The sequence below is a fragment of the Diabrotica virgifera genome, chromosome 1 (genome assembly GCF_917563875.1).
Source record: "Diabrotica virgifera virgifera chromosome 1, PGI_DIABVI_V3a".
NCBI classification, from domain to species: domain Eukaryota; kingdom Metazoa; phylum Arthropoda; class Insecta; order Coleoptera; family Chrysomelidae; genus Diabrotica; species Diabrotica virgifera.
The window spans coordinates 303967099-303993055 of NC_065443.1; the positions used below are offsets into that span (position 1 = coordinate 303967099).

A 25957-nucleotide genomic window follows, 5' to 3' on the forward strand; every position below is an offset into this window, starting at 1 on the left:
CGCTGTAAGCCAATAGTAGTAGTAGTACAACTTTTAATTTGATCATTAAATATATGTTAAATATTACCAGAAAACGGCAGTTCTCGCCAGTGGCGCACACCCACACCCCCTTACACGCGACACTATATTATACACGAAATTTTTGATTTTCTAAATCTGACGGAATTGAAAATTGTGCCAACTCCCATCTTAAAGTTCAGGAAAATACTCGCCCATTCATATATCAACCATCCATTTGGGTCCAAGGGTGTGGATTTTACGGCCCTTCCTATTTAGTGCCTGTTTTTCGTTCTCGTCCCCAAAACTCCCAAAAACTTCGAAAATTTAAGTCCCACCTTTGCGGCTTCTAATAGTACTGATCATTACCTTTCCAACTCATGTCTAATTTTGAAAATCGGTTATACCATTCAAAAGTTACCGAGCTCAGACATAAGACTCAATTTCTATTTAACAACGGGAAAATGTTTGTGGATATGTATCTATGCGACTGGAAAAATTAAACCGATCTGATTTTTTCTGTGTTTGAAGAGGGGATCAGGGCCGATTCAGAACCGGTGTAGTTTGTGACTTTTGACCACCCATAAGCCAGCTATAGGACTTGGTAGGTAAAAAACGGCATATTTTTGGGGGTATATAACTTCGGTTCAAGAAGAGACAGGAGAACCTCAAATACACCAAATCAATAGTGTTAAGTTAATCTTTCAAATGGTGTTTAAGCCGTCAGGATCAGACATACACACGGCTCAGTATCGCCGAAAAACTGAAAAACTAAACTTTGAAAATTTTGGTTTTTCGACAATTACTCAAAATTTCAACCTACGAATTGCGCCGATAACTGAGCATTTGTAGAAGACTATAGACTATTCTGACGGTGTATACCTCATATCCGGGAAAATTCGAATTTTTAAGTTATAGGTTTCATAAGTATAATCAAATCTATTTCCTATGGAAAAAACGGGTTTTCAAGCTCATTAATTCCTGTAATAGCTTCAGTTATCATACTTGACCTTAAATGCATCAGATACTGCTTCTCAATACGTTTCAAACTCATGTTTATTGATCAAAATCGGTTACGCCGTTTAGAAGTTATTAAGTTACAAAAGTATAATAATAAAAACTAACGATTATTCCCGAAATGGTTTATGTAGTTGTAGTGGTTACAAGGCTAAATTTGATCTGGCAACGGGCAATCCGAGCTCATTAACTAACCATCCCAATATTTTTTTCAGTCTATTTGGAATAGAAAAAAAATCTAGTGTACATTCGATGGGCACTAGATCATTTGGGAGATAATGCGACAAAGGCAACCATTTATAAAGCTTAACGTGTAATCGAGAAAAATTCCATTCAACTTCATACATTTAAATTATAAAAAACTTTAAAAAACTCCTGATACAAGAATAAAAAACCGCTAAACGCCGTAAAAATGAGTGACGCATCAATATTCCAGCTACAAAAGATCTGATATGAATATTACGGGGCGCGAAAATGTATTTTCATTTTGATGCAAAATAAAATTTTAGTTTTATTTTAAACGATTTTTCCAAAATATTTGTTAAACTTGAAGTAAACGCGCCATAAAAGAGTTTCAAAATTCAAACTGTATCAAAGTTACTATTTTGTGGCGTGTTTTACTTTAAATTTAGCAAATATTATGGAAAAATCTTTTAAAATAAAACTAAAATTTTATTTTGCATCAAAATGAAAATACATTTTCGCGCCACGTAATATTCATATCAGACCTTTTGTAGCTGGAATATTGTATGCGCCACTCATTTTTACGGCGGTTGGCGGTTTTTTATTCTTCTACATAAATACCTGGACTAAAAATATTAAAATTTATTCCATATCATGTTTTAGGTCGAACTAAGTCGATGTTCCCCATAACAAAAGCTTGTTCAGATCAACTTCGAATTCATTTAAAGGAATTATGGCTTACTAAGGGCTACATGGATAGTCACGAAGTAGGAGCTAGATTCACTTCAGAAAATTTGGGCTCAATTGCATTTGGCATAGAATTCAACAATCTCAAAGAATCTAACCTGAAAGTTCTTAAATTATGTTTAAAGAATATTGTAGGAACTTTTGCAACACAAATAAAGAGATTGATATGTTGCAATTTTCCAGAACATATCCTTCGAAGAACCGGGTATAGAACGCACTCTCGTGAGCTAACTGCTTGCTTTACGGATCTCGTAACAGGAGTGATAGATTACAGAGAGAAGAACAATATTCATAAAAAAGACCTGATGGACGTTCTACTGCAGTTAAAAAACAAAGGCAACATCACATACGATGGTGACTCTACACCTGCAACACAAAATGGTGTTCAAGATGAGATCTTTTTGTCGGTAAATGAAGTTGTTGCTCAGGGTTACGTATTTTTTATAGCGGGTTTCGAGACCTCAAGTACCACGATCGAGTTTGCGTTATTCGAGTTAGCAACCCATCCAGATATTCAAGAAAAAGTTATAAAAGAAGTCAAGTCTATGCTTGAAAAGAGCGACAATGAAATTAGTTTTGAAGGCTTGAAAAGTTTAACTTACACAGAACAAGTTATTAATGGTAAGTATATTATGCTCTCTATTTTCTCTCTGTTAAGAGATTGATCAGCATCTTATTGATTTGATTAATTAATTAATTACTTTAATTACTACTCATGGAAACAAAACCAAAATTTAATAAAACTTTCCAATAAAATTTATTCTCAGGGCTAATTGATTTTAAAATATTACCTTTAGTTTGTGGCTTCTAGTATTTCTCGTTGCTCATTTCATCCAGGACAAAACAATGAAAATAAATGTACTCAAAATCATGTAAATTCTACAAATATTATTTATTTATATGCTAAACCATAAAGATACGATTCCAAATGTATACTAAAACTAAAATTTGTTGTAAAAATGTCTTATCTAATAAATTAATCTTCAATTCTACTATCTCTTTTTTTTAACAATTTTTCCTTTAAAAGATTCGGTAGACTGTTCTTATTATTATAAAAATAAAACAAATTTTAATTTTCATCTTTTTAAATATACACACCGGCAAAATTAGCCGAACACGTTAAAAATGGGACATGTTTGATGTCTCGTATTTCATAAACCAGTGGTCCGATTTGAGTGATTCTTTTAGTATGTTATAGCCTTATTATTTAAGAATATCGGTGTAATAATATTGTTGCTAGACAGGTAAATGTCATTTTATACCGGGTGTAATAAGAATACTGTGTTTTTTTTTTAAAGTTCGGAACACCCTGTGGAATATTCCAGCATATATAAAATATTAAAATTAAAATTCGATTGTAGAATTATGCTTTCTTAACATTTTCTTTTTTGATTCATTTGCTTATGTTGGAAAGTAAAAAAGTTATGTGCTTTAACAACTAGTCATGTTTTTTATCAATAAATCCTCATAGTAGGGGAGAAAAGTATGCTAAATTTGCAACTACTCGAGCGTTCTTGGGACCTGGAGTGGATTGTGAAGAGTGGGTGCTACAACTAAAAAAAGTTAAGTTAAGTTTTCCATAGACTGTGGGACTCTCCATTTTTCAATTTAATTGTCCATTTCCACCAATCGTTTTTTCCAATAATAGCGCCATTTATCCATAATAGGAAAACATGTTGCGAATAAAAGTTGCTTATTTTTACGTCAAGGATCCAAATCTGCAATAAAAATTGAGGGCTCCTATTTAATATTTTAATGTAACCCCCCACCCCACCTCCGTGGGGGGTCGTGTTTGTTGCCATTCGGTAGATTTTTGAAAAATATTGAATAGGTGTATTTTGCAGTTTTACGATCTGATGATAATTTCGCAAAATATCGCAGGGTTCGTATTTATAATTTTTAATTTACCCCCCACCTATCTCCGTGGGGTGTCACGAGCCCCCACGGAGGTGGGGTGGGGGATTTAATTTAAAATCTTAAATAGGAGCTCCAATTTTTTTTGCAGATTTGGATTCTTTACGTAAAAATAAGCTACTTTTATTCGACATATTTTTTCGAATTATGGATAGATAGCGCTATAATCGGAGAAAAATGATTGTTTCAAATGGAAAATTAAATTAAAAAATGAAAAGTCCCCCACTTTATGGAAAACTTAACTTAACCTTTTTCTGATTTTAACACATACTCTTCACAATCCAATAGGTCCCCATAACGTTCGAGTAACTGCAAATTTAGTATACTTTCCTCCCCTACTATGAGGATTTATTGATGAAAAACATGGATAGTTGTTAACGCACATAACTTTTTTATTATCTCACATAAGTAAATGAATCGAAAAGGAAAATGTTAAGCAAGCCTAAATCTACAATCGAGTATTAATTCTAATATTTTACATATGCTAGAATATTCCACAGGGTGTTCCAAACTTTCAGAAAAAAACACAGTATGATTGGTACACCCGGTATAAAATGGTATTTACCTTTCTAGCAACAATATTATTACAACGATATTCTTAAATAATAAGGCTATAATATACTAAAAGAATCGCTCAAATCGGACCACTGGTTTATGAAATACGAGACATCAAACATGTCCCATTTTTAACGTGTTCGGCTAATTTTGCCGGTGTGTGTAGATTACTTTATCTTCTATGAATTTATGAATGAATGAATTATGCTGTAAAATTGTTAAATTAAAACAAATATGGTATGTAATATAAAACAACTCTCTTTTTTATCTTCTATACTTCTAATCATGGATTGTGTTGTCCTCGGTTCCCCCACAGGTGCTCCTTCGGATGCTGCGACTCTCCTTCTCATCCAACTGCTTCACGAACAAACAGCACTCGCTCGAAACCTCTCCTCAATTAAATCTCTGACTCGATACAAACAATATCAATCTTTATAATTTCAAGATTTTTTTCTCAGCTCGATATCTTGTGCAAAATTGATAAAAAACCGGCTACTCGTTCCAGACAGAAACTGGAATCTATTCGAACACGAGGAGATTTTACTTCTCGACTCGATCACGCTTTCCTTTCAACAGAAATCTGCCTATACGGCCACCAACTTAACCACTTCACACAAAATCACTACTTTCTGAACTGGACTGTTCTCTTCAGATCTTAATTACACAGTAAATCTCTTTTCTTCATCCATCTGAGACTCAAACACTCTACTCCCCTCCATAAGTCTCCTCGCCAATCACAAGCATTCTCTCTACACATTACATCCCTACTTTCCTTTCTTAAAAACAAATAATGTTGTATACAAATTTTCCATCTTGTAAAATTCAAGGAGATACCAAAATTAATTTTTGTCTTACATGCTAGAAAAAATCCTATTTTTTTAAACTAAACAATTTTGTTTATTACCGTCTTTACCTTCTAGGAAGCATTTAGAATTGTTCTATTGTTCACGTCAAACGCAAATACATCCACTTTCTAAAACCGATCGTAATTTAGTTCTAGTGTTCTTGAATTGTTAAGTCCGTTCGTAGAATCTTAACCACTAATGTTTTTCACTTTCCACGAAACACTGCTTACGACTAAAAATATATTATTTACAAATTTTGGCCATATACGGGGCGATGAAACTCTACGACCTCGTGGCCTTGGACATAAAATTAATTTTCTGAATTCTTCCCATGAAATTATATAACAGTATATAATATTTGACGTCTTGTGTCAATTATTCCCACATTGTAAGAAACCAGATAGATTACATTTTAATCAAATCCAGATATAAAAACACTATAAAGTCTGTGAGAACATACCCCGGAGCTGACATAAATTCAGACCATAATCCACTAGTAGGCGTAATGAAGATAAAATTAAAAAAGATTCAAAAACAAACAAATATACCACGATTCGATGTCTCAAAGATAAAAGAAGAACCTATATGTCAGAGTTTAAAACAAGAAATAAATGATAACTTACAGAAAATCAAACAAGACGTGATAAAGACAACAGATGTTAATGACAAATGGAACATGATACAAGAAACGTTAGTAGAGGCAGGAAAGAAAATATTACAGACAAAAATAAGAAAAAAACAGAGATGGATGACTTCAGAAATCCTAGAGTTAATGGAGGAAAGAAGAAAACATAAAGGCAGGAATAAGGCAAAATACAAAGAAATACAGAGGTTAATAATAAAGAAAATAAAAGAGGCCAAATCCACCTGGCTGACAAGTCAATGCAGTGAAATAGAGGAATATTCTAAAAAACATGATAGCTTTAATATGCATAAGAAAATAAAGGAAATCACAAATACACAGCGAAAAAACAAAGATGGCCTTCTTAAAGACATAATTGGAAAAAAATATTATAGAAGTCAAACCGAAATTAAAAAAGTGGAAGGCGTACATAACAGATGTGTTTGAGGATAATAGACAAGAACCGGAAGAAATCGATAGCGAAACGGGACCAGAGATCATAATGGAGGAAATCGAACAAGCAATACGAAACGCAAAAAACGGAAAAACTGTAGGTCCAGACGAAATACCTGCAGAATTACTGTTAATTACATTGACTTTGAAATTTATTAGACTCTGCCAATTATTGTACAAGTGCGTATTACCGAAGATTGCCGAACGAAGTGACCCAAGTTCATTTGCCAGGGTTACTGGGTGACGAAAAAGTACATAACGACGAGAATACACACAAAACCAACGCTTCGATGAACGAACATTTTTACTCCTTACATTCAAGTTATTGTAATTTGTTTTAGATCTGTTGTATTAAAATTTACGTGAAATTCTGAAAATTCTTCACCACATCCACATCTATTGGTCCTTCGAACTGCGAATCTACAGTGCCAGCAGAACTACAAAGAAAATAGCAGCTTTACATTCTACGAACCGACGTCGTACTTGACCCGCTGTATCAACCCCAGGAAGCTACATTTACAACACTGAATACTGAATCCTTTTTATAATTTCACATTTTTTCAGTCTCTATTTGATAAATATTTTAAGTACATGAGTTTCAATCTAAATTAATATATTTATTTCGAATAGTGACATATTTGACGTTTTACCTACTCTCGTATTCATTGTGAATGTGCTAGCTGATTTTTTATTTTATTCTGACAGATCGTAACTAAACGTTAATAATAATTCTTACGTACATAATAATTGAATTACAAAACATTTATTTCCGTTTTCTGCACTTGAATAAATCATTTCTTTTTATTTAATTACATTCATCGAAGATCAAATATTTATTTCTTGAAACATCAAACACAGTTTGATTGTTTATATCTGTATAATATACGTCACATACATTAGATTACTAAAATTACATAATTTAATTAACATACATACATAATATTTAATTATTTTGCATCCTCGTACATTTTGGTCATATTGTCAAAAATGTCAGACCAAAACAAAACAAAGAGAATGGCCACTAAAGGTGCTCTTACACGTTTAACAACATATTTTAGAAGTATAGAAAATAATGAAATTATCGACCTCGTAGATTTAGAAATGCGATTATCCAAAGCCGAAGAGCTTTTAGATGTTTTTAATGAGGTTCAGCTGCTTATTGAAACTGATGATCCTGACTGCGAGGAAAATTATGACACAATACATGCCATTGAAAGGCAGACTTTTGAGGACAGATATTTTAAAATAATATCTGACATCAAAAACCTTATTTTATCTAGACGACCTACTGACACGTCTGATTCACGTAGTGTCAATGGTTCAATAGCAGCTGGGCCTACAAATACAAGTAACATTAAGTTACCTCCATTGAATCTAGCTACATTTGATGGATCGTTTGATCAATTCCTCTTCTTTTGCGACAGTTTTAATTCTATTATTAATGATGATACTTCACTTTCCAATGTACAAAAGTTTCATTACTTACGTCTGTCATTACGTGGCATAGCTGCCGACACTATTAAATCTTTGCAAGTCTGCGATGCAAACTACGACATTTCTTGGAGTTTATTGATCGAAAGATTTGAAAATAAACAGTTACTTGTAAACAATCACATTAAAGCTCTCTTTAACCTACCACTAGTCACAAAAGAATCAATTCAAGGTCTCAGACAACTTCTAGACAATACACAAAAACATTTACGTGCTTTAGAAGTTTTAAAACGCCCCACTAAACACTGGGATGATTTGATTATTTATTTGTTAACAACTAAATTTGATAACTCAACAAGACGCTCTTGGGAGTCACAAAATTGTAAAGACAACCTACCAGTTTTAGATGATTTACTGAAATTTTTAAAAGAACGATGTCGTATCTTAGAGTCATTAGATAACTACAATGATAATAAACAGGATCAAAATTCACCACGATACAAAGGTAATAAGTCTGAAACAAGAGCCTTTGTTTCTAACACAGAGAATAGGTTTAAATGCAACTTTTGTAACAAGGAACATAAAATATATTATTGTCCTGACTTCTTAAAACTAAATCCTACTAATAGGTTAAACAATGCAAAACGTCTACGTTTATGCCTTAATTGTCTTGGCACATGCCATCGTACTAAGGATTGTCGTTCTACTGGTTGTAGAAAATGTGGAAAGATCCATCACACTCTGTTACACTTCGAGAATTCACAATCCTCAAATTCAGTTTCCACAGAAAACAATTATATTCAACACCACCCCCAACATAATTGTTACTTTTCTTCTACCAGTGAATTAGATTCACAGCTCACAAAGTTTTGGGAACTAGAGGAGTGTCCTAAAACTAAGTTTGTTTCCGAAGAAGACATCTATTGTGAAAATCATTTTAAGCAGCATATTTCTCGCCATTGTGATGGTCGTTTTATCACTACTCTTCCACTAAAGGAATCTCCATCAGTTTTAGGGGATTCTCTAACTACTGCCAAAAAACGTTTTTTAAACTTAGAGAGAAAACTTGAAAATAACATTCAATTGAAATTAGAATATCATGACTTCATACGTGAGTACATTAAACTTGGTCACATGTCCCTAATAAATGACACTAATGATAATTCTGGATTCTTCTTACCTCATCACTGCGTTTTAAAAGAAACTTCAACCACTACAAAGTTAAGAGTTGTATTTGATGGTAGTGCGAAAACTACCACAGGCTACTCATTAAATGACATCATGTATGTCGGCCCTCATTTACAAGATAATTTATTTTACATTTTACTTAGATTTCGTCAACATAAATTCGTACTGGGTGCAGATATAACTAAAATGTATCGTCAGGTTTTCCTTACTCCTGAACAACGTTACCTTCAAAAGATCCTTTGGAGATTTAATAAAAATGATGAAATTTCTGCTTATACACTGAATACTGTTACCTACGGTACTGCATCAGCAGCGTTTCTTGCCATTAGGTCTCTTCATGAAATTGCTCATCGACATATTTCCGAATACCCAAAAATTTCCTCTATAATTTTGCACGATTTTTATGTAGATGATCTATTAACTGGTTGTGACACATCGGAAGAACTCCGAGAAATCAAGGAAACTATTTCATATTTATTATCTTCCTACGGTTTTCCTCTGAGAAAATGGACTACCAATGATTCGTCTCTACAAAATCATTCTGATCCTGATTTTTTGCATTTTGGTTCTGACGAACATAACAAAACACTAGGATTACTTTGGAATCCGTCTTGTGATTCCCTACAATATTCTATAAATATCTCCACAATTAACTTAAAGATTAGCAAAAGACAGATTTTATCCTGTACAGCACAAATATTTGATCCTTTGGGGTTACTTTCACCCGTAACAGTTATATCGAAAATTATTCTTAAAGAGCTCTGGAAACTCAAGATAAGTTGGGATGAATCTGTTCCTGAAAGTATTTACACACTTTGGTCGAAATACTACTTCGAACTTACAAAATTAAACACTTTAAAAATACCTAGACATGTACTTTCTTCTAACCCAGTTTCTGTTCAACTTCATGGGTTTTCTGACGCCTCGGAGGCGGCTTACGGTGCATGTATTTACATATGCTGCACAGATACATTTGGAAATTACACTTCAAATCTTTATTGTGCTAAAACTCGAGTTTCTCCTATGAAACTTGTAACCATTCCAAGACTCGAACTTTGTGGGGCATCACTACTTTCTGAACTTGTCGAAAAGGTCACTTCATCTGTAAATGTCTCCTTTAAAAACATTACGTATTGGACTGACTCTAAAATTGTTATTTCATGGATAAACACCTCTCCCCATTTACTTAAGACTTTTATAGCAAATCGAGTCTCACAAATACATAAACTGACCAACCCTGAACTTTGGAAATATATTAATACTTATGATAATCCAGCAGATCTACTGTCACGAGGTATAAGTCCTTCTTCGCTCAGTAATTCCCACATATGGTTTCATGGCCCTTCTTGGCTCACTTTGCCTCAAGAAGAATGGCCTCAATATACAAAACATCAAGAAGTTTGTATAACTTCTGAATTACCTGAACTGCGTAACAAAACTCTTGTGTTTCATCACATCAACAACGAATTTACCTTTTACTACAAATATTCTTCATTAAATAAACTAACACGCGTCTTTGCTTATGTCTTAAGATTTAAAGACAATCTGTCGATTCATAAACATTTACGAATAACAGGTCCCTTGACCACAATAGAACTCAATAATTCCCTTTTAACCTTAATTAGGTTCGTACAACGTCAGTCATTTCCATATGATTATGATGCACTTTCCAATTTCAACCAAATTGACAAAAGAAGTAAACTTCTTGGCCTAACTCCATTCTTTGATACAACAACAAAATTAATACGCGTTGGCGGTCGTTTATATCATTCGTCATTTGATTTTAACAAGAAACACCCCATAGTCCTACCTCAGAAAGACCACCTCACGATACTCATTGCTCGCCATGAGCATTTGAAACTTTTACATATTGGTCCTCAAGCACTTCTTGCTTCCTTAAGAGAAAATTACTGGCCAATATCAGGGCGCAATTTGGTTCGAAAAATTGTTCGTGATTGTGTCCGATGTTTTAGATTTAACAATAAACCCGAACAGTATCTTATGGGCAATCTTCCGGAGTCACGAGTTACCCCTTCACGTCCCTTCACGGTTTCTGGTGTCGATTATGCTGGTCCCGTTTTATTACGAGATAGAAAGGGTCGTAATTACAAAACTTCTAAAGCTTATATTGCTCTCTTCATTTGCTTCGCCAGTAAGGCTATACATTTAGAAGTTGTCAGTGATCTCACGACAGAATGCTTCTTAGCGGCATTACGCCGATTCACGGCCCGACGCGGTAAATGCTCCGAAATATTTTCAGATAACGGCAGCACTTTCGTGGGAGCAAATAATGAACTCAGACAATTTTTTAACACAAATGCTGATCACATTATTACAGACCTCTCAATCGACGGTATTCAATGGCATTTCATTACTCCACGTGCTCCCCACTTCGGTGGATTATGGAGGTCAAACATTAAATCAGTTAAGCACCACATGAAACGTGTAGTAGGTAATGCAATTTTAACATTTGAAGAATTTACCACGGTTTTATATCAAATAGAGGCTTGTCTCAATTCTAGACCACTCTATCCTCTTTCTAATGACCCAAATGACCCTAACCCTCTTACTCCTGCACACTTATTAATTGGATCTTCATTGACGAGTATACCACAACAAAACTTAATGGACATTAATGAAAATCGTCTTTCAAGATTCCAAAGGGTGCAACAGATATTACAGCACTTTTGGACAAGATGGTCCAAAGAATATGTATCCCATCTTCAGCAGCGGGTCAAGTGGAAGGAGAATTGCCAACAGCTGATCCAGCCTGGACGCATGGTTCTAGTAAAGGATGATGGACTTCCTCCCTTGAAGTGGCAGTTAGGCAGAATTTTAAAAACTTACACCGGAAGTGGCAATATTGTGCGGTCGGTTGTGATAAAGACAAACTCTGGTGAGATTAAACGACCGGTTGTGAAATTATGTGTTCTGCCTAACCAAGATCAATAACTTTTGTTTGAAAACTATAATTAATATGATCTTTGACTTTTTCTTTAAGACTTTTTATTGAAACCCGGTCTTTGGGGTTTCAAGGTGGGGGAGTATATGTTAAGTACATTGACTTTGAAATTTATTAGACTCTGCCAATTATTGTACAAGTGCGTATTACCGAAGATTGCCGAACGAAGTGACCGAAGTTCATTTGCCAGGGTTACTGGGTGACGAAAAAGTACATAACGACGAGAATACACACAAAACCAACGCTTCGATGAACGAACATTTTTACTCCTTACATTCAAGTTATTGTAATTTGTTTTAGATCTGTTGTATTAAAATTTACGTGAAATTCTGAAAATTCTTCACCACATCCACAACTAATTACTGAAATGTCTAGACGATGAAACTCTACCTGTACTACTGGATCTGTTTAATGAAGTATATAAAACCGGAAAAATACCTCAGGAATGGTTGGTGTCCACCTTTGTAACAATACCTAAACAATATATGCCAAAGATTGTTCATACTATAGGACAATATCACTAATAAGCTATACCCTCAAAATATTTCTAAAGGTGATTCATGGAAGATTATACAGAAAGCTAGAAAATGATATCGATGATACCCAATTTGGGTTCCGCAAAGGACTTGGAACAAGAGAGGCATTGTCTGCATTTAATGTCCTCTCTCAAAGATGCTTAGATATGAACCTGGATATTTATTCCTGTTTCATCGACTTCGAAAAAGCGTTCGACAGAGTCCGACATGAAAAACTAATAGAATTATTGAAAAACAGAGATATAGACAGACGAAACTTACGAATTATCATCAATCTGTATTGGAATCAAAAGGCCAATATAAAGATAGACGAACAAGAGTCCGAGAATATTGATATAAGGAGAGGGGTAAGACAGGGTTGTGTACTGTCGCCGCTACTGTTTAACGTGTACAGTGAAGCCATATTTCAGGAAGCGATAGCGGAACTAAGTGATGGAATCTCTATAAACGGAAGAACAGTAAATAACATAAGATTCGCTGATGACACCGTTATAATGGCAGACACCCTTGAGTCACTACAATAATTGTTAAATAGAATTAACGAATATTTCATTCGATATGGACTCAAAATAAACAAGAAAAAAACTAAATTTATGATTGTCTCAAAAACACAACATGGAAATGAAACGTTAATACTAGAGCAAACCCAAATAGAAAAAGTAAAGACATACAAATATCTGGGAACCTGGGTTGATGACAAAAATGACCAAAGCAAAGAAATTAAAGTCCGAATTGAAACTGCAAGGCAAGCATTTATAAAAATGAAGACACTGCTTACAAACAAAGACCTTCAGTTGCCTCTCAGATTGAGGGCTCTAAGATGCTACATATTTTCTATATTACTATACGGAATGGAAGCTTGGACATTGAAAAGGCAACATATAAGAAAAATAGTAGCGTTCGAAATGTGGTGTTACAGAAGAATGTTGAAAATTCAGTGGGTTCAAAGGATTACCAATGTTGAAGTGCTACGACGTTTAAATAAGGAGTTAGAAATTATGAACAGTATAAAAACAAGAAAACTAGAATATTTGGGTCACATTACCAGAGGAGAGAAATATGAGCTGCTGAGAGTTATTATGCAAGGAAGGATCCAAGGAAAAAGAAGCATAGGAAGAAGACGCATCTCCTGGCTGAGGAACCTTAGAGAATGGTTTAACTGTAGTTCATTACAACTGTTCAGAGCAGCAGCCAACAAAGTGACCATAGCCATTATGATATCCAACCTCCGCTAGGAGATGGAACTTTAAGAAGAAGAAGAAGTCAATTATTCCACATCTAGAGACTTTTAATTTCATACAAGATCCCTATACAAAATCTCATTTTATCTAAAAATAAACACTAAAAAGAACTTTCACATCAGTACAGCTGTTCCGGAAGACTGCCTTTCTGTAGTAATGTATTTTTACTATGAGTATACACTTTATAGTCTTTAACTGAAGAAGTTAAAGAGGGAAGGGCTATTTGACTTAAGTTGGTCATTCAGAATTATATCTCTATTTTTTAAATTTATTAATTTCCATAAATTCTAATAAAGATAGCCTTTATTTTGGATATAAAGAATTTGAAACTGTTCACTAAAATAATGACTCTGACCTACGTAGATCGTGAAGTGCGTAGGTACAATCTGGATTTCTATCATTGAAATTCCTTTTGTGTTCTGCTATACGTTTGTTAAAAATTCTAGCAGTTTGACCGATGTAAGTTTTTGGCCGGTCACCACAGCAAGTTTGTATACGCACTTTTTCTTTTGGCTCTTGTTATTATTTATATACGGTTACAACCATTTACAAAAAAAAACAATAGATTAAAATATAAATTACATACAATAAAGAGAACAAAAAATAGAAATTATCAATATAAATAAAATATGTTACCAATACAAATTACACAAATAATCATACCTAAGGACATTAATTAGTGTGGTCGGCGGACATAAACAGACAAGTCACTTTTGAGTTTATTATTATTATATTATATTAATTATATTATTTTTACAGCACAATAAGTCTTAGTTAATTTTTACTAAAACCTGACTCAGGAACTTGCTATAAGTTTGAAAAAGTCAATGTTAACGTGATGGTTTGCTAGTCTGGCAGTTCTAGTGAGGAAGTTGTTAAGACCATAGTTAGTACGGTGGATTGGGTAATGGAAACTGTAGCCCTGGTTGTTGTTAGTGGGACATGAATATTAATTTTTTGAAGAAGCTTTAGAGTTTCAGTTTTTCCATGTAGGATGTTGTGGAAAATGATGAGATCCCTTCTCTTATGACGAGCAGGATATTAAGAATATCTGCATCATTGTAGTTGTCCAAGATATAAAGTCTATATGCAATTTGCTTTAAAAATTTATGTTCAACTAACTGAAGAGCATTAGTATGCACTCCATAAAAAGGAGACCATACACAGGAGGCATACACAAGATGGGGATGGACCAAGGCACAGAAGAGGGTTTTTAAAGCTGTAATATTTGTGAAGTCCTGGGAGCATCTTCTAATATAACCAAGCATCTGGAAAGCCTTATTAACGACATTTTCCAGATGATAAGAAAGCTGTAAGTTTGTATCAAGGGTGACCCCCAAGTCTTTAAAAAGGGAAGTTCTTTCGAGAGTATAGTGACCAAAGTTGTAGTCAAAAACAATAGCATTTCTGGAACGGGAAAAAGTCATAGTTTTACATTTAGTTGGATTCAGTTCCATGCCATTTCTTTTGCACCACTCTAGCAAGTTTTTTAAAGCGTACTGTAGTTTTTCACAATCCTCTGGGGATTTAATCACACAGCTTAATTTTAGATCATCAGCAAAGAGCAAAAATAAACTGATTGCGAAGCATTCATTTATGTCGTTTATGAAAATATTAAACAAGAGTGGCCCAAGGTGAGAGCTTGAGGCACTCCTGATGAAACTTAGATAATTTTAGAAAGAAAAGTGCCAATTTTAACAATCAGTCTACGATCAGATAAGTAGCTTTGGAACCATGACAATAAAGGCTCATAAATCCCAGAAATACATAATAAATTAGAAAATACATAAAAATGCTATTCATTTAATAAAACATAAATGTGCAAAGTTCACAGTCCACAACACGCGTCTGCTGTGTCAATTTTTCTTCAAATATTTTTTATATCAAGGGAACAAATTCCACAAAAGTTTTTATTTTATCTGATAAAATAGTACGCTGTATACAGTACGCTAACCCGTATAAATAAAGTAAGAGATACTAATCAAATGATAAAACATAATTATGCAAATTTCATAGTTACCGTAAGGAATTTATTTACTATATAAGTACCTACTCAATCTGAAATATAAATACAACAATGTTTAAGTATAAAAGTATATTGGAGCAAAGCGACTGATTTCTCTAGATACAAATGAAAATTTAGGTGGTCGTTCTGTATCTGCCCTATTAAATAATAATGTATTTATATTTCAATAATTTCGATATTGATTTATAATTTTCCGAATTTTGAGAATATAATTTGCCAAAAATATTAAAACGTCATCATCAACCTGTATGCGTTAACCGCTGGACATAGCTTAATTAACCCTTAGCTCTTTCCATAATATCTCTGTCTTGTGCAGTTTGCATCCAGTTACTGCTAACACGCTTCAAGTCGTCAGTCAATCTTGCTTTTCTGCTCTTGTCTTGGCCTCCACTTGACAATATCCTTGTCCATCAGTTATCTCATAATCTGGTAACCTGTTGTGTTAAATTCAATTTTAGAGAAGCAATATTTTCGATAGCGTCTGTTGTTTTTTCTGCTACAATGTATTTCTTCATTTAAGATTTGATCTATCAGAGAGACACTCAACATCTGGTGCTTCATAGACCTATGGGTCACGCCTATCCACTAATTTAGTTAGTGTATTTTAAGTCAACATGTCTCCATCTTTAAATCAACATTTTAGATACTCTGTTTTTGTGCATTTAAGCCTTTTTCCTCGCGAACTTTTCTCAACTGTTCCAGTTTGTGATCTATCTTTAATTGCTTTGATTTTTTCCTACTAACATTATACCAAGTAACAGCGACTGTGACCTTTTAGTTAGGCTATCATGTGTCATTTAAAATGACCAATTTTTCAATTTTATTTTTAAGTGTGCTATCGTTATAAATTACCATTGTGGAGTTACTTTGCTTCATTGTAATAAATAATCGGTATTTGATTTCAGAAACTCTCAGGCTTCATCCCCCATTACCAGCACTATTAAGAAAATGCAACAAAGACTACAAAGTTCCCAATTCTGATCTTATTATCGAAGAGGGAACAATGTTGGGAATTCTAGTATCTTCTATACACCGAGATCCAGAAATCTATCCAGATCCCGACGTTTTTGATCCAGATCGCTTTACCGAAGAGAACATAGCAACGAGACATCCGATGGCCTTTATGCCATTTGGAGAAGGACCTAGGATTTGTATCGGTAATTAATTATAAATTAATTTTCATTATTTTTTGTAGCTAACAGTATTAGGACACCAAGGTAGTTCGCAGAATTAAAATCATATGAGAAATTTTATAGAAATATGGCTTATCACAATTAGGTTTTCAGTGTAAAGGATACGGAAAAAGGGTATCAGGAAGAAGACTTATATTGGTTCCAGAACCTGAGAAAATGAAAAGCAAGTATATCGTTATCTGTATCTGTATAGTAGGAACATCGAGTCAAGTTGCACATCATTTCGGCCACAATTGACGCATTGTACGTCCTCCCAGGGAGCTGTCATTCTTAGCCCATTAGCCGTTCTGCCATTTCCAGGAACGTGGACAAGTCACCAAATGAAATCAAAGTCATAATATGAGAAATTTTATAGAAATATGGCTTATTACAATTAGATTGTCAGTGTAAAGTGTACGGAAAAAGGGGATCAGGAAGAAGACTTTATTGGTTCTAGAACCTGAGAAAATGAAAAACAAGTATATCGTTATCTGTATCTGTATAGTAGGAACAGCGAGTCAAGTTCTACATCATTTAGGCCACAATTGACCCATTGTACGTCCTCCCAGCGAGCTGTCATTCTTAGCTCATTAGCCGTTCTGCCATTTCCAGGAACGTGTAAAAGTCATCAGATGAATAGGTGTAGGCCAGTACTCACCGAACGCGTACTACCGTATAGGACATGCTCGATAATTTCGTCTTTTCATCCAGACTTCCTGTATAGAGGTCTGTCTACTAGTCACAGTGTGTGGAGGCGTTTGCTGAGTTAAAAATGACCAGTTAAAAACGAACTGTCAAGAATACGTTTTTTTATTCTTATTTCCAAGTACTTCGTTGATGTTGACCTGAACAAGGTTTTCTCTAAGTCTATATCCTTGCTCTTCTTCCCATATTTTCACGGTTTGCGTGGGTACGTGGCATTTGGCAATTTCAGTGATTGTTGCAGTTGAACAGCCAAAAATATCACCACGTCCTAAGAAATCTTAGACCTGCCGCTTTCCTAACTAGTCAGCAAAACGGTTGCTTTTCTTACCATTGTGTCCTTTAATCCTCCTGAGGATAATGTTATTACCATCTGAAGCTTGAGATAGAAACTCATACCACGCCACTGCTAACACTGATGTGACACGTAGTTTATTCAAGGTTAGTAGCGTTTGTCTGCTAAAACAAATCTAAAACCGGACTACTAATATCTGTCACCAAAAAATGATAGCCTTGTTAGTACCAACATCTGGAAGAGGTTGGCACATTTCAGTGGCGTATATCTTTTTCCTTTCTGATTTCCTTACTGTTCAAGGAACAATAGGAGTTGACCAGTTTCATTTTTAGGGTTTTTGATATATCAGGGTCTTCCCATATTTTTTGATAATCTTTTATATAACGATCTGGACTGGATCACATCTACGCATTATCTCCGCCTGGAGTGTACTTTTGTGCTTGCCATCAATGATCCCTGCAAATACAAGAATCAGTTTATAAAATCAAACCGGTCAATTATGTCTGGTTTAGTTTAAGTTCAGAAAAAACCTTTTACTCTCCTGTTGAATTATGTAGTTATATGAGATCAGTCAGTTTTTCTTGGCTGTTATTATTTAGGGCTATACCGTTGGAAAAGTCTAGGTTGTTTATTTTTCGGTTAATTATTTAAGATGCTTTTTCCATATTATTAGAATGTAGGTAGATTTAATTTTTTTGTTTTAGGAGCTAGATTTGGTATGATTTCTTTGAAAGTCGCACTAGCAACCATATTCCAAGATTTCAGAGTAACAGTAAACGAAAAAACTCAACTTCCTCTAGAGTACTCAACAAAGTCAATTAGTACTCGACCGCAAGGAACAATTTGGTTGAATTTACACCCACTGGAGTGAAACTGAAAAATTTATTATTTAATATCCCAATAAATAAAATGCTTTTGTTAGTATTCTGCATATTATATTGTAATAACGAATCCAACTATTATAAAATAATATACAAAATGTACAAGGAAAATTATTTTGAAAGAAACCACCAGTGATATACTCCGTCGAGGGAGTTACACAGTTAGTATGTGTCATACGACGAAACGTACTGAGTGGTTTCAAAACGTCGTTATAATGTACAATGGGTGATCATATTATTAGAGCCACCGAGTAAAATTCAATGTTTTAGAGGAAGGATATATAATTGAGCTGTATCATTACCCCAGGCTATGGTTGAAAAAACGTGATATAATTCAGGAATTTTTGAAACCTATCAGATGTTGTAAAGGACGATGCCAGGAATAACTTATACTAAAATGTAACCAAAAATATTGTGCGCTTTTTTTTCTATTGCGATTTTCATTTGTTAAATTTGCAATTCTTAATGATTTTTAATTTTGCAGCTTAGGATATTTATTTTAGAGAAAAACTTTTTAAAAGAAAGTTGTAGTAAATTAAAAAACCTACAATTTTAGTTATGGTAAGTTTAATTTCGTTTATTGGATATTGCAAAACAGCCTGGGAAAGGTCCAAAATGGCCGTTTTTTACAATTGCGGTATTTATTGTACAAATATATTTTTTTTTATTTTTTAAAGCTTTAAAATGAAGATCTTTCAATTCCAAACATATAAAAAAATTGTAAGGCCGTATTAACGAATTTGGTGCTTAGATATTATAAATTGTTTATCCCAAGAGGTCAAATGTCGAAGGCTATAACTTTTTGAAAAAAAAATCGTAGAGATTGGATGAAACATCCAATCTCCTTCTAAAAAGTTATATTTTCATATTCTGATGTAAATAAATGCGTAAAACATTTTTAAACCTCTAATTTTTGGGTTTGAATATTAGGGGGCAAATTTCGTTATAAACATTTAGAGCTGAAGCGGCCCTGTACATCCTATGAATTTTTAACTTACAGATTATTGTTGCTGAAGACGAAACGAAGATTTATAAAAAAATAAAAAATTTCTACGACCAACTGAAGCCGAGCTAAATGTTGGGTTTGAAAATAAGGGGGCAAATTTCGCTATAAACATTTAGAGCTGAAGCGGCCCTGTACATCCTATGAGTTTCATACTTACAGATTATTGTTTCTGAAGACGAAACGAAGATTTATAAAAAAATAAAAATTTTCTACAGCCAACTGAAGCCGAGATAATTGTTTATTTTTTCTTAAATCGTAATGTCTTTATTTATAACAATTAAGAAATTATTTTTACCGTCATTGACTAAAGAAAGACTTATATTATCTTAAAATAGAAATTTTTATAAAATACAGTTACATTTAATTGTTAAAAATTATTTTTAAAATCGGTGCTTTTGCGAGCGGCCGAATTTTGCAAATCGCCTTCAAATCCGCGCGCTCGGTAAATTTTTACGTAACTTGTATTAAATTTTGACCGAAAACAATTTAATAATATTACCATTATAATATACAGTGTATTTGCCACTGTATTTGTTTTTCTTGATAAACTTTTATATGTGAAATCTCCTTTCTGAAGAAATAATATTACAAAAATGATACATATATTATATTATTATGAAATATATAACTAAGTATATTTTAAACTTTTTCATTGTTATATAAATATAATAATAGTAATGTTACTTCTTATTATACAATATAAAACTTTTTCTTCTTGTAGTGACTATCCGTTTTGGATGTTGGCGACCATCATGGCAATTTGGCAAACCCCATTTGGAAACAGAACCAGGAAGGCGAAGGGTTACCTTGCTAGACAATTTACGTACGTCGTTCAACACAACAACTACCAATCTTTTTAGAGCAGCAGTACCGATTTAGTGTGCAAGTACAGATTGCCATGATGGTCGCCAACATCCAAAGCGGATAGTCACTACAAGAAGAAAAAGTTTTATATTGTATAATAAGAAGTAACATTAATATTATTATTTTATATAACAATGAAAAAATTAAAAATATAGTTATATATTTCATATACATAGGTATATGTATCATTTTTGTAATATTATTTCTTCAGAACTGAGATTTCACATATAAAACTTTATCACGAAAAACAAATACAGTGGTAAATAGACTGTATATTATAATGGTAATATTATTAAATTGTTTTCGGTCAAAATTTAATACAAGTTACGTAAAAATTTTCCGAGCGCGCGGATTTGAAGGGAGCCGGGCGATTTGCAAAATTCGGCCGCTCGCAAAAGCACCGATTAAAAAAAAATTTTTAATAATTAAATGTAACTATATTTGATAATAATTTTTATTTTAAGATAATACAAGTCTTTCTTTAGTCAATGACTGTAAAACAATTTCTTAATTGGTATAAACAAAGGCACTACGATTTAAGAAAAAAGAGTCAATTATCTCGGCTTCAGTTGGTTGTAGAAAATTTTTATTTTTTTATAAATCTTTGTTTCGTCTTCAGCAACAACAATTTGTAAGTTAGAAACTCATAGGATGTACAGGGCCGCTTCAGCTCTAAATATTTATAACGAAATTTGCCCCCTTATTTTCAAACCCAACATTTAGCTTGGCTTCAGTTGGTTGTAGTTGTAGAAATTTTTTTTATGAAACTTTATTTCGTCTTCAGCAACAATAATCTGTAAGTTAAAAACTCATAGGATGTACAGGGCCGCTTCAGCTCTAAATGTTTATAACGAAATTTCCCCCCTTATTTTCAAACCCAAAAATTAGAGGTTTAAAAATGTTTTACGCATTTATTTACATCAGAATATGAAAATATAACTCTTTAGAAGGAGATTGGCTGTTTCACCAACTCTCTACGATTTTTTTTTCAAAAAGTTATAGCCTTCGACATTTGACCTCTTGGAATAAACAATTTATAATATCTAAGCAACAAATTCGTTAATCCGGCTTTACAATTTTTTTTAAATTTGGAATTGAAAGATCTTTATTGTAAAGCTTTAAAAAATAAAAAAAAATTATTTGTACAATAAATAACGCAATTGTAAAAAAACGGCCATTTTGGACCTTTCGCAGGCTGTTTTGCAATAACCAATACACAAAATTAAACTTACCATAGCTTAAATTGTAGGTTTCTTAATTTACTACAACTTTCTATAAAAAAGTTTTTCTCTAGAATCACTATACTAAGCTGCAAAATTAACAATCTTTAAAAATTGCAAATTTAACAAATGAAAATCGCAATTAAAAAAAAGCTCACAATATTCTGGTCACATTTTAGTATAAGTTATTCCTGCCATCGTCCTTTAAAACACCTGATAGGTTTCAAAAAGTCCTGAATTATATCCTGAAATCGACCTATTTTTCACCCACAGCCTGGAGTAATATTAATGGATTATATTATGTATTAATGGATTTGTTTCCATTTGGCTGTCTTGTTACACTTTATGAAAGTGCAATAAATAGTCTGACAATAGTGGCAACACGCATGTGTGGCAATGCGTGACTCAGATACCATTGTGAGTGCTGCCCAGCCTAGCTTGTGTTTTATTTTTGTTTCTCTTGTGTGCCTATTATTTTGTATTCTTGGTGTTTAGAGTTATAATAAATTTTGCAAGTTTCCATTGCTCTCTAGTGATGTTCTGACAGGCCTATACTATTTTTTGTGAATTTAGTAAAAATTGCGCGTTCGTTACACTAGTGCTACCAGAACATCATGGGAAATCCAATGACATCTCACCAAGGAAAATAGCAGAAATAAAAACTTTAATATTCAATACTAATCACTCCAACAGAAACATACCATCAATTTCTAAAGTTTCAAAGGCAACGTGGACCGTATAAACAAAAAACTTACATACATTAAACAAAAGTAAAATTTTTTGAGGTAGCTCTAATAATATGATCACCCACTGTACGTGAATGTTACAGTTCAAGTTGATTATCCAGTTTTCCACTTTTCCTAGTTCGAGTCGACTCAAACGGCTGGTTTTAGTAAAAGTTGATTATAAATATAAAATGAAGATTTTTATTCAACATTTACTAGTAAAAGTAGACTCCAACTAGTTAAAGTATACTCTTCCCAATGCCATTTAGTAAAAGTTGATTCACACAAACAACCAATTCTAGAAATTAAATGTTACTGTATATTATGTTCAAATCGTGATATTTATAGTCCAGACTGTATCGTCGCCCCCGTTAGGCAAATTATTCCAGTTCGATTTTTTTGCACAAACTTACTGAAAAACAGGTCCTTATAACGAATCCACAGGGTGTCAGGTGGTACCGTAAACAAAAAATTGTTTAAACAGTTTTTTTTAAACAAATTCACAAAAAAAATTCACTTCGGACATTTTTTACATCATTAATTTGGGTCATTCGGAGCAAAAGAGGTCTTTTGTGATTTTTCTGTACAATTTATTGTTCTCGAGATATACGCTATTTAAAATTTGAAAAATGCGAAAATGACCATTTCAAGACTTAATAACTCAGTTAAAAATTATTATTATGAAAGTCAGAAAGTCACCAAATCAAATTTTAACGACCCCCCTACAAGGTACTGAAGAAATATTTGTCATTATTGTATTACTAAGCCGTCATTTTTAATTATTAACAATGAGCGCTAGGAGCATATTGAGGCGGCTGTCAATGTGAGTGCGACTGAGATGCACCATTGGACGGTCCGAATGGAGGATCTTACTCGCAAGCACATTGACGGCCGCCTCAATACGCTTTTAGCGCTCATTGTTGATAATTAAAAATAACAGCTTAGTAATAAAATAATGACAAAAATTTCTTCAGGATCTTGTAGGGGGGGCTTTAAACTTTGATTAGGTGACTTTTTGACTTTCATAATAATAGTTTCGATTTATTAAGCATTAAAAATGGTCATTTCGCATTTTTCAAATTTTAACTCGCGTATAACTTGAAAACTATAAATTTTAGAGAAAAATCACAAGAGATCTTTTTTGTTCCGAATGACCAAAATAATCTAAAAAAATTTGTCTGGAGTGAAATACTTAGTTATTTATAAAACAGTTCGTCAAGTATGCTTTTTGCGCACGCACGCGATGTTTAGAGCACGAGCGGGCCGTGTGCTATACATCGCCTAAGTGCGCAAAAAGTACTTCGCGCACAGTTTCATACAATATTTTATCTATCAAAAAAATAAATAAAAAAACTGCAATTCTTTGTCACTGGAATACATTCCTATTTTACAATTTTTTAGAACTTTGACATTTAAAAATTCAAACTTCTGTCAAACCACAAAACTGTCAAAACTGTTTTTGTAATTTATTGCTCACATGTCATCGCCATTACAAGGCGAAAGTTAAGGATATTTGATCATATGAAAGTGTGCTAAAAACAGTGCGAAAAAGTAAATCCTATTTAAAATTCACATTATTACTTCAGGCACACTTTAAACCCTTCATGTACTGCTATCTATATTTACAATTTTCACACAATAAAAACTCATACATAATATGAGGTACAGTAGATAAGAATTATTTTTGTCAATTTGGTTAACAAAATTGGTTAACCAATTTTTCGACCGCGGTACCGCCTGACACTGTGTATTTGTTATAAGGATGTATTTGTTTGAGTAAGTTTGTGCAAAAAAATCGAATCAGAATAATTTACCTAACGGGGGCGACGTTACAGGCTGGACTAATAAGTAGTTGAAACGGTCAAAACAAAGAGACGCACACTCATCAAAAATGCACGTGAGATTATACTCGTATAAATTGTATAATCTACTTTTACTAACAAGAGTTAGGAAGAGTCAACTTCAACTAGTAAAAGTTGATTTAAATTTTTCAAATCAACTTTTACTGCTCGTTTCAGTTGGAGTTGACTCGAACTAGGAAAAGTCAACTCTAACTGAGAATCAACTTGAACTGTAACATGAATATCCTGTTAATGTTAGGTGCTTCAGGATGGTTCTCAGCTTTGAAGAAAAAATTTTTATTGTAATGTGCTATTTCCGGTCATACAGAAAAGGTCGCGAAAACAGTCCAAGTTTAAAATCAACAACGGTTCCAGCAGGACGGGGCAACCTATCACACATCCAGGGAGTCTCTTCGAATACTTCGCGACCATTTTGGGAGATCGTCACCAGCCCTAAGGGACTGTTCAAGTATTACGTAACGCAGGTTGGGGGGGAGTTGATCAAAAATCTTCAAAAATTGCGTTAATAAGAGTGCGTTACGTAGGGGGGGGGTTAAAAATCTTCAAAAATCGCGTTACGTAATACTTGAACGCTCCCTAACGCCACCTGATACGTACATATGGAAAATGCTGAAGGAGTCCGACAGATCCTCCGTCTAATATTCCGGAATTACGGACTGAAATTAAAGATTTTTTCGTGCCAGAGAGTATCTTCAACATCTGTGTTATCGGTAACATCGTCGTGAATAATATTTGCAAGGCTAAATCATGTATACTAAATAATAAATAATCATAAACATTTCAATATTCATTTCAGTACTGTTTATTTTGCCGCATACTAAATAGTTATTTTCCTAACAAGTGCAGAAAGTCACACTTTTCCGCACGCGACGAACGACGCGAAGCGGGAGTTCGGCAAGCAGTCGAGTGCGGAAAAGAGACTTTCTGCAAGAGTTAGGAACAATATTTTTTCTACGAGTCTTTAAAAAATGACCAAATCTTAATCAATTAATTTAATTAATATGAAAATACATACACAAATTAATTCTTTGACAAGGTTGTCAAAACCAAACTTTCAATATAATTAGTTAGCATGACTAGTGATGTGAGTCGAGAATATTTCCAAGCGAATATTCGCGAACATTGGAAAGTTTCCGAGAATATTCGCCTAAAAAAAAATGGAAATATTCTCCTGACCGCGAATATTCCCGGAAACTTTCAATGGAAAATTCTCGAGAATATTTCCGAGAACTTTCGAGAATGTTTCCGAGAATATTTCCGAGAACTTTCCATAATATTTCCGAGAACTTTTGAGAATATAAATCATTTACATTAGGCATTCAGTGTGATGGCTGGTCAAATATAAGAAACCAATCTGTTATTAACTTTAAGGGCGTTTAGACGCCGCGATACATGCGAGCAATTTATTGTGACGATAAATTGCTACAATTTATTGATTTTTTAAAGCTGTTTAGACGCTGCGATAAATTATTGCGATCAATTAAGTGACGTTGAGGCGCCGTGATAAATCCGA

General features: G+C 33.6%; 1 protein-coding gene across 1 annotated transcript in view; it reads left to right on the forward strand.

Moving 5' to 3' along the window:
• The window catches only part of LOC126878553 (uncharacterized), a 48240-nt gene extending 29430 nt beyond the window's left edge, over nt 1–18810 (forward strand). The window contains exons 6-8 of the mRNA XM_050641337.1: nt 1861–2565; nt 16623–16874; nt 18591–18810. Coding sequence (XP_050497294.1) covers nt 1861–2565; nt 16623–16874; nt 18591–18757 — 1124 coding nt within the window. The 3' untranslated portion in view covers nt 18758–18810. The remainder of the gene's footprint in view (nt 1–1860; nt 2566–16622; nt 16875–18590) is intronic.
• Nucleotides 18811–25957: the final 7147 nt, after the last annotated feature.